General features: G+C 43.6%; 1 protein-coding gene across 2 annotated transcripts; it reads left to right on the forward strand.

Annotated features, from left to right (window-relative positions):
* Positions 1 to 2,486: 2,486 nt before the first annotated feature.
* Positions 2,487 to 9,763, forward strand: LOC125511276 (K(+) efflux antiporter 5). Of its 2 annotated transcripts, none has more exons than XM_048676603.1 (20): positions 2,487 to 2,979; positions 3,220 to 3,263; positions 3,903 to 3,964; positions 4,061 to 4,145; positions 4,232 to 4,293; positions 4,384 to 4,459; positions 4,535 to 4,609; positions 5,232 to 5,303; positions 5,410 to 5,493; positions 5,578 to 5,646; positions 5,850 to 5,927; positions 6,613 to 6,701; positions 6,800 to 6,896; positions 7,340 to 7,393; positions 7,820 to 7,915; positions 8,093 to 8,281; positions 8,373 to 8,450; positions 8,535 to 8,579; positions 8,663 to 8,758; positions 9,207 to 9,763. In XM_048676603.1, exons 1-20 carry the CDS (start codon positions 2,736 to 2,738, stop codon positions 9,258 to 9,260), a joined length of 1,749 nt encoding a protein of 582 aa, XP_048532560.1. In that variant the 5' UTR covers positions 2,487 to 2,735; the 3' UTR covers positions 9,261 to 9,763. The 2 variants fall into 2 exon arrangements, with proteins under 2 accessions (XP_048532560.1, XP_048532561.1); XM_048676604.1 differs by having other exon boundaries at positions 2,490 to 2,979; positions 9,219 to 9,763.
* The last annotated feature ends 774 nt before the right edge of the window (positions 9,764 to 10,537 follow it).

Raw genomic sequence — 10,537 nt, forward strand, 5'->3', positions numbered from 1 at the left:
TGAATGGGTGTTTTATACTGTATGAAAAAAATAAAGGAATTATAACAAGAGGTTCTATTGGATGGAGAATTTCCTCCAACTTGCCGGGCACCTCAAACCCGTCTCAAACGCCTGGATGGGCAAGCCGGTCACTGATCGGTCAAAAATATCGACCCACCCAGACGCCTCAAACGTCCAGGCTGTCCGGCGTCCCTTATATCCAACCCAAATGTAGGGCGGATATGGGGCGACCCGGGTACGGCGGCCCGGGCACGTCCGCCACATCAGCCCGGCCCACCACCGACCCCCCGTCGGCCCCCAAACCCCCCCCCCCCAATTCGTCCCCTCTCTGAACCCTAGCTCACCCCGTTGTCTTCGCGTGCTCCATCCCTTCCTCTCCCCTCTTCGATTTTGATCGAATCCGGCAAGATGTTGAGCTCCAGCAGCAACTCGGGCTCCGACCACAACGCCGAGGAGGAGCTGGCCCTCGGCATTGCGCTGGAGCGGTCGAAGGTGGATATGAGGGGCGGCTCCAGATCTGCACTGTCACCACTCCCGCGTCAGCGCAGCGCGGACGCTGGAGCCGGCCCCTCCTGCACAGTCCGCTTTGCCCCCACGTCTCGGCGTGAGCGCCCACCGCGACAGGCAGCGAGCAAGGGAGAGGGACACGGCGGATCAATCTATGCACCGCTGCCGCAGGTTGTCGGCGGAGCCCGAGGAGGATGAATGGCTCCTCGCTTGGGTCTACTACCGGTTGCTGACGACGGCAGAGACGAACGCTCACCACCTACGGAGGAAGAAAGCGAAGGCGCTCCGGCTTGCCATTGAGCAGTCGGAGCACGAGGAGGCGGAGACAGCAGCAGAGGCGGCTCGGGTGGCCAAGCTAAAGCGGCAGAAGGACAGGACCGTCCGCCAGATGAAAGGGCTCATCGTCCTCTCCGACTCCTCGTTCGACGACGGCGACGACCACAACTCTACCTTCTCCTTCGACCACTAAGAACCACCAACAAACGTGGATGCCTACAGCTGCACCGGTGACCGTAAGGGCAAAAGCCCGCGACGCTCCTCCTCTGCTTATATTATCGTTTTTAGTTGTTGAAGTTAAGAACTTGTCTGGCGATGAACTGTGGTGATCTTTTCTATGTAGTGGGTTTATGTGCATTTGGTTGTCCTTTTGATGCTGATTTCTTTGTCTATTGTTTGATCACGTCGAGTAGTTCATCACGTTGCATGCGTAGTATGGATATATGGTGCCGGATATGAGGTACGTGAATGTCGAATTGATTATTTGAGGTGTGATCGATCACTATCTGCGGACGCGTTCGCGGACGTTTGAGGGCTCGGATTTGCTGTCCGTTGCTGTAGATACTGTTAGGCGCCTAACATGAGGACAATTGAACAGTCGATAGGGCCCCTTGCCTCCTATCAGTACCGCCGCTGGTCTGCCTCGTCTTCTGTAGCCTTTAGGGGCATGAAGATGCGGTGGATCCCGACCCTTGTCAATGGGAGGGCTTTGTTTTCTACTCCCTCTATAAACTAATATAAGAGTGTTTAGATCACTATTTTAGTGATCTAAACGCTCTTATATTAGTTTACGGAGGGAGTAGATGTTATCTTAAGTTTGGCTAGGGTTGTGTTCTACTTAGGAAGGCGAGATGACAATGACTCCTTGGAGATGAAATAAGTGCTGCCCGCCCAGCCCTGTCCTGATGGTACTTCTTGCATCGTCAGAGGGCGTGTGAAGTTGTGCCTTTGGCGGATATCACGAGATTTAGTTGTTGTTTGTATTCGGTGTTTGGATCCGATATTCATTCGTCTATAGGTTGGATCCTCCGGATCTATGACTTTCTTCATCTGCGACGATTGTAGCATGAAAACTTTTCGACTTTTTACTATAATAAGATTTGTTCGGCTCTCGTGACGGAGAGACGATGATGGCGGTGTGCCTTCGGCCCCCTCAAGTGCTCGTAGGTGGTCTACGAAATTGGATGTAACCACTGTTGTTTTCGGTGTTTTTTATACTGTCCTGACAGTAGACGAGTAGATTGAATATTTTTTTAAAACATAGTAGAGACGCAAGCGCTCAATATACGCGCATACGCTCGTCCATATGAACGCACACACGCACATTCTACCCCTATGAGCACCTCTGAGAGACTGAGCCGACATATCATCTTGAGATTTACGAAGTCACCGTAGGCGCTTCGTCGTCGACGGGAACGTCTCCTCCCACTGAAAGCGCAACACCAGAAATCCTGAAATAAATCCAGGAATAATTCGAGCACCAGGATTAAATTCAGAAATAATGCGAGCACCAAGACTTGAAAGTTTTTTTAAAAGGACAATTCCCTGCAATAATTTTAAGGATTTTGGGAAAACATCCATAAGTAACCGTATCCTCCAAAGTTTTTGTAGAAAGTCCATTTTTTAACTGAAAGGAGCTGGAAGCCCGTGCAAAACCGAGAATATCTGCTGGAAGGAACCACCGGCCCGCGGGCCCCACCACCGCCGCGCCAGGCTGAGGTGCCAGCGACCGCGCGCCGGTGAACCAACTTCCCTCCTAGTATAACCCGCCTCACCGTCGTCACGCCTCGTGCTCCTGCTCTGCTCCGCTCCGACGACGACGACGGCGCCACCACGCCAACCAACGCCCTTCCTTCCCGCACAATAAAAATCCCCGACCCCGACGCGCCACCCGCAGCCGCGCCCGCCCCGCCCCACCCCACCCCTCCTCACCCGCCTCGCGCCCGATCCGGATGGCGCCCGCCGCCGCCGCGGGGACCCCGCGCGGCCGGCGCTTCACCGCCGCGGTCCTCGCCGTCGCCGTGGCGCTCGCGCTCGCGCCCGCCGCGGGGAGGCCCGACAAGGAGACGCGGGAGAAGTTCTACGGGAGCCTCGTCGCCAACGGCACCCACAACGCCACCGCCGGGGACAACAGCATCGCCGACATGTTCGGCCGCGTGCTCGACAAGGAGTTCTCCGACAGCGACGCCTCCGAGGGTACGTGCGATCCCCTGCCCCCCCCTAGCCCCGCTCGGCCGCTCCTCTAGATCTGCTCTGGCCCAGGGGATTTTTTTTCTGCTGAAAATCATCCTGCGGGGGTGAGAGAGTAGATGTTTGAGTCGGATGTTGATGTCCCTTACTGCCAATTTCTCACGAGCCATGCAAATTTGGGGTTTAACACTGCACTTTTTTGGTTCGTTATTATGGTGATGAATTGCTTTGCTCCTCATTTTGCAGTGCCGGACAAGAACAGCTTCAACAACAGCATCTCAGATCATCAAGTAGGTGTGACTGCCCTCTTACGTGTGTGTTGTGTTTCCTGTTACGAAACTCTCTTTCGGTCTTTCCCCCAAGACTGGTGGAGGCTTGCCTAAAAGGCATTACCTGTGCTTTTCATAGTGCTCCAAAACGACATGACATACCAATATTGGTTGTTTGGTAGTGAGGTATTTCCCGTTGGAAATGAAACAGAAAAAACCCTCCAGGCGCATTTATGCGTACATGTCCCTGCTAAGTACTTTAGCAGTTTCTATATGGGTGTAAAACAAATAATACTAAGCCATATTTGATGGCGCATGCAGTTGACATGCTTTGTAAATTTGGGGTTCTACTTAAGCAGCTCTGTTGGAACTGTACCCAGTCTCCCATGATGTTAGTGTGGTGTATCTCCAGTGCTTGTTTATCCAATGATGTATAGTGGGGTGTTTCTCCCCTGCATGTTTTCTATTCAGTTAACTATAGCTCCTCATCTATTTGCTCTCAATAGTTCCTTTGACGTTTTTTTTGGGAAATCTGCTCATGGTGCACCTTCTGAAATAAGAACTTGTAATTCCATACATATTTATTTATTTATCTTATTGATTTGTTTTCTGTCAAAGTAGTTCGCTAGATGATAAATTTTATCTTCTATGTTTGTTCAGGCTGTTCTGGAGACTGTAGCTGTTATCACACACGACAAGAAAAATGATACACAGCAGGCAAAGTATGGCTACAATATGAACAGGATCAGCTGTTAGAACCGTTCAATCTGTAGCATCCTACTATGATTGACATAACTTAAACAGTGCTTCTTGTGCAGTTCCTCAAGACCTTTCCAAATAGGTGACATGTTTGGTTCTCAGAATGAAAATTCTGATGACACGGAAACTGTGATAGACAAAGAGGTGTGTAAATTCACTTATTAACAAGGATTTTGCCATCCAATTAGTTCTGTTATTAGTTTGTTATCGCTGACTATAACTTTGTGCAGGATAATGTTTTTGTGATGTCAAATCGTAAAACAAAGTATCCAACACTTCAGTTAGATTTAAGGTCAGTTCTCTTTCATACCTTGACCCTGTATGTGGAATCTGTAATCTGCTGATTGCACGTAATCCATAACAATAAATTTTGGTTTTGCAGATTGATTAAAGATCTGGTAGTTATAATTGTTTCAGCTACTGCTGGTGGTATCATATTCTCTTGTTTGGGGCAGCCAGTGAGTAGACCTGCCATACTTTAGTGTTAACACTGCATTACCTCAGTAGGCTTGATTTATGTTGTTATTTTCCAGGTTATTGTTGGTTATCTACTTGCTGGTTCTCTTATTGGACCTGGAGGCTTGAACTTGATCAATGAAATGGTGCAGGTAAAAAAATATGATCACTAACGACTGCTCTTGTATCGTTATCTTTAGTTTAAGTCTCTTGGATTTTGGTCTAATTTTTTTACTTTGTACCTTGACGCAATGTAATTTCTTAAACACGCTCACCAAAAAATTTAGCATTGACACTGGGAATGTGCACTCGATAGTCAAGATTTATTATTTGGTTGGTCTAAATGAAGAATTGTCTAATTTTTTTTTATCTTTTTATCTCATGCTTGAAAATGTTGCAAGGGTATATGTTTGGATGGTGACCAAAAGCAACGCCGATTATTTGGTCATGATTAAAATTTTGGCTCTTGCTTTTGATGGTTTCTAATATTTTGACATGCCCAGTCCCACGGTACAATTCTAGTTATTTTTCTCGCTAACATTGGTGAAAACATGGACAACCGACATGTTAACCAAAACATTCGTTAGCCAAATTTCTTGTGGGGTTGGCTTTGACTCAACCCGAAAATACCCTAAATGATCCTCAGGAAAATAATATTGTGAAGGGAGCATTAAACAATTTAGCAATTACGTTCGAACAGTAATGACATTTAACCTCCTAAGTATGCTATTGAATTTGAATATCACATCTCTCATTTCTTGTGTTCAACTGCAGGTGGAGACCTTTGCCCAGTTTGGTGTGGTTTTTCTTCTTTTTGCTCTTGGCCTTGAATTTTCATTGCCAAAGGTACTTTAGAATGTCATGGCTAATTACTTTGTTCTAATGTTACTCTTTCTTCAAATATAGTATTCATAAACATGTGGTGTCTGACCATGTTCTTCATTTCTATCAGTTGAAAGTGGTTGGGCCTGTTGCTGTGCTTGGTGGTGTACTTCAGATTGCTTTGTTCATGTTCTTGTGTGGCCTAACTGCTGCGGTATTGTATTAGCTACCTTTATTCAATACTGTTCTGTGAGAGAAAAGACACTTACCTAAATTTGAAGTTATGCCATTTTTCCAGTTGTGCGGTGCTAAATTATCTGAGGGAGTATTTGTTGGCACTTTCTTGTCAATGTCATCTACTGCAGTGGTAATTATGTTCGTTCAAGATGGCTATTGTTCAAAATTTATGACTTTTGCACTTTAAAATTTCTTTGGTCACCTAGATTCAGGGGAAATGTGGTTGAGTTGTTGGGCTTGGCTTAATTATAAGAATGACTGTTTACAGATAGCAAATTTTCACTCTGTTAACTGTAAATAATGTGTATCTTCTAATTGCTACAACCATGGCAGGTTTCCAAGTTCTTAGTGGAAAAGGGTAGCACAAATGCGCTTCATGGTCAAGTTACAATTGGCACCCTTATCCTTCAGGTTTGGACTTCATCCACTTCTTTCATCTATTTACTCTTTTATTGTTTACTATTGGTAAAAGTGTTACAAACTTAAAATCTTTGTTTGCAATTTTGATGAAGAAGCAACATAATCACTAGATATTTTAATTCAGTTGCAAGGATAGGAGTCCTCATGCACTATCAATTGCAACTTTTCAACTCTGACCAATTTAACCAACCTTCACTAGTAGTAGCTCTTCTTATTTGCGTACTGGTCTGTGCTATCATGCCTTAAGTGAGTTTATGTTTGTTAAATCGGTATGCACTACAAGCGCCAAGTCTCTAAGTTGTTAGTTATTTCAGTATTTCAATTAGAAAGGAGAGGAGATAGATACTTACTCCCTCTATAAAGAAATATAAGAGCGTTTAGATCACTACTTTAATGATCTAAATGCTCTTATATTTCTTTACGGAGGGAGTACTATTGAAACTGGTACTATTGGATCTTTCTCATATACAGACATTTGTGTCATCCTCATTGAACCAATCATTGATAATCAACAAATACAGTGCAACAAATACGGTGTATTTCGTCCTTAGTAATGGTTTATGTAATTCAAGGGTCAATTGCTTGGAAGTCCGTTTGATGGAAAGTAAGCTCTATGTGCTAGTGTTTCATAACTGTGCTCAGTTGAGATTCAGATATCATCTTCCTTTTACTCCAGGACTGTGCAGTTGGCCTGCTGTTTGCTCTCATTCCAGTTCTGGGTGGTTCAAGTGGCATATTTGGAGGAATGATGTCAATGGGGAGACTGTAAGATCATTATCAGAATGGCTAGTTTGCAGAAATCCAAAAATGTTATCTTAGTGTTATATCAGGGCCTTGAGTAATGCAGAATGTTTTTGTGTCAGGTTGCTTGTACTGTCCATATTTGTAACTGTTGCATATATGATGACTTGGTCATTTATCCCTCGATTCTTAAAACTGATGATCCAGTTATCATCACAGGTTAGTTGAACTGGGTTGTTTCTCTTCTGTCCTGGCACTGATTTTGATAGTTATGTGCATTGTTTCTTCATATTGGTGACTGGAAATTTTTATCATTTAGTGCTAGGAAACATTATCCATCCAACTTGGTTATTGTGCTCTTTATTTTTAGTGAAATTGGAGCTCCATGCTCTTCCTTTGTTTCTCTTTGGTTAGTGATGTGTAACTACTGTATCTGTATCGTCTAAAACCTCAGGTCCATGTTCGTGTAGACTTCCGTGGATTATTTAAAAAACGCTGTGTGTAGCCCACATTACTGAAGGGAATTCTGTTTTGCTTACTAAATACCATATATGTTCTTTCACAGTGATGTCATGATATTATTAAAAAAACACTTTCTATAGTTTATAGTGTTCTTTTAGTGTTTAAACTCACTTGCTAATTTGTTTTTTTTTAATATGCAGACAAATGAACTCTATCAGTTGGCTGCTGTTGCTTTCTGCTTGCTGCTAGCCTGGGTAAGGTTATTTGACTTCATTGCTTGTATCACACCCTGTTATGGACTTTAGCATGACTTTTATCGGCGCAGTGTGACAAATGTTATTAGTTTCAAGTTCTTGCCTGAGCACCAGTATAGTACAACATGATTCCCCGAAGCTTTTTTCTCTCTCAAAACTAGCAGGAGCATTGGCTTTTCCCAAAGCATATTTCTTGCCACTAGGAATGAAAATTTCGCCTGTCATACTAGCTATTCTCATGTTTGGTGTCAACAGCCTTCGTAGCATTGGTAGCTTGTATCACATCCTGTTGCTGGCATGAGGGATAACTGTCCTTATAATTGTTCCTGTTGCCCTCTCACTAGTTCTTTGTTATCATCAGCGTTCATACTATCACCTATAACACCAATTCTGTAAAGACTGATGTTATGTCTTTGTATTTGCCAGTGCAGTGATTATCTTGGACTGAGTCTTGAACTGGGCTCATTTCTTGCTGGCGTTATGATATCCACCACAGATTTTGCTCACCATACTTTGGAGCAGGTGCTATTCTGCATCCTGTTCGGTAGTTCTGTGTCATGATTTGGCTTTACTGGGTCTTGTTTTTTTATTGCCTTGTCAATTTAAGAATTTCGTTCACTTTGGTTGGACCTACCAGTTTGCTGCTCATAAAGGAACTTTTGCAGTATCTTACAAAGTGCTGTGTTTTAATAATTGAAGGTGGAAGCAATCCGTAACTTATTTGCAGCACTCTTCCTTGCAAGTATTGGCATGCTCATACATTTCAAGTTCTTGTGGAATCACGTTGACATATTACTTGCAGCTGTTATACTGGTTATAGTAGTTAAGAGTATAGTCATAACAGCTGTCATAAAATCATTTGGATACAGCATCAGAACAGCTTTCATCGTGAGTACCTCTCCCTTAGTATTTCCCCACAAGTATCTGTGCATTAAACGAATATGTTCTCACTCTTTTATTCTGTTCTTCTCGTACCAAGGTTGGTCTATCATTAGCTCAGATTGGAGAATTTGCTTTTGTGCTTCTGAGCCGTGCCTCACATCATCATCTTATAGGGGTGAATTATTCTAATCTCATCTAAACGTTTATATACTTGCAATGCATGCATGATTCGTAGGTCTTACCAAAATTTGTTTTGTAGGGGAAAATGTATCTGTTATTACTGGGAACAACTGCTCTTAGCTTGGTAAGTTTTTCTTTTCTGGGTCAATATGATGGGCCTAGGTGTTCCATGCACACTTAGTCACTTTATTTTGTTTCTTTCTGCAGGTAACAACTCCCCTCATTTTCAAATTAATTCCTGTGGTAACGCAACTCGGCATCCTTATGCGTTGGTTCCCCTCAGAAAGCGGTGTGCAGAATGAGGTATGCTTTCTTAGCTCTTTGCTGATGGTGCACCTTTGAATAAAATTATTCCTCATTATTCCATCATAGTTAGTGATGGTTTTCCAGGGTAAACTGTCATTACCTCATATCGAAACATGGTTTTGCTCCAACATAAATTCTTGACAGAGTAGTCATAATAAGGGTTGGAGTGACCAAGCATGTTTCGCAAGTTCATGATCAAGATGTCCTAAATGCAAGTTTCACGTTTTAGTTTAGTATTCTTTTCTACATGACTTTGCCCACCTTATAAGATGGTTCATCCTTGCTTTTCTAGTGTCATAGTTGAGTCTATAATTGGAAAGTTTTCTATTATAATCTGATTTGGTTAAATGCCTGTTCTTTCCGTCAAGATTTTAATCATCAGGTTTTAGTGTGAAATGCTCAGTCAGTCTCATTCTTTCTAGTTCCATATCTGATCATATTTCAGCTGCCTTTACAGGAAAAGGCAACAATGCTTGATGTTTACAACAGAACACTCTAACATTGCAAAGCCAAGACATTCATTCCACTGACAACGATTTATCTGTGCAAAGACTCTTTGCACATGCCACGGATCGCTGCACAAATATTTTCATCATTTCCCTCCACGACAGTATAGCGGGGGTGTGATGCAATGACTAAGGATAACATTTTGAATGGCCGGGGAGTTATCCATATACCACTCCAATGCAAGAACTGAGTTTGTACATACTGTACATGTTGTCGAAGTAGCATATTCTTTACACGGTACGGCCGTGAGGCCTTGGTTTTGTACCATTCTTGCCAACTTAATCTTAGGAGTTAGATAGGGATTTTGTATGCCGAGCTCAGATGTACCGCACAAGTGACATGTACTATTTTCCCCATAGCGGGGTGGGGGGTGGGGTGGTATGCTATATATCGCCAATTGCCTTTGTGCGTGAAATGCCAGCTGACATGATCTGGTGTTGTCTTTCAACAATCATTTTCTCACAGCATTATATGGATATTGTTACTCTCCTGTCATTATGTGTGGCGAAGTAGTGAAGATTGTTTCCTGGGGTACAGATTGTTTTTCTCCCGACACTGTCCATCTTGTCTCTGGATGTTTTGTTTATGCTAGCTCATTCATCCTAGGTTGGCGGAATTTTGCTGTCACTTAGAGCATATCTAGCCCTCGAATCCTTTAATCCCCCAAACTTCACCCCACCCTCTAGCCCTTATCCCTAAAACTTAATCCCCCTAAAAGTTCACTTTGCTAATTCTTCCAAAAGTTCGGACAGACATGTCAAGCAAGTGCACCACATTTCAACATGCAGTTGAACAATTCAAATGCACCACATCATAATTCAACTATGGACATAAATACCCTTCCTCATCCAATCCAACAAACAACTACAACATAATCATGTTTGAGCCAAAAGGCATCAAATTCAATAAGTTCATTCCAAAAAACCACCAAGCACGTGGTGGATCAACAACCAACATCAATCACAAGTAAACCACCCACGTCATCATTGTCAGCATCACCACCACCATCATTGCCGAAGCCACCACCCAAACGACTTAGCCAAGATCTACACAAGAGTGATTTCTCAATATCGTCTGGTCGTCTCGTCCATCTTGCTTGGGTCCATGAACATGATAGCACGCTCTTCGACTGGTATCTTGTTCTTGTGTTCCCGGGCCTCCAATACAAGGCAGTGCTCTTGAATGCGCCTCTTGTTTGCTATCTCCTCGGCCTCCATTGCAAACCTTTGCTACTCAATTGGAAGTCTTCTTTCATCAGCTTGCACCTTC

This window comes from Triticum urartu, chromosome 5 (genome assembly GCF_003073215.2).
Source record: "Triticum urartu cultivar G1812 chromosome 5, Tu2.1, whole genome shotgun sequence".
Lineage (NCBI taxonomy): Eukaryota > Viridiplantae > Streptophyta > Magnoliopsida > Poales > Poaceae > Triticum > Triticum urartu.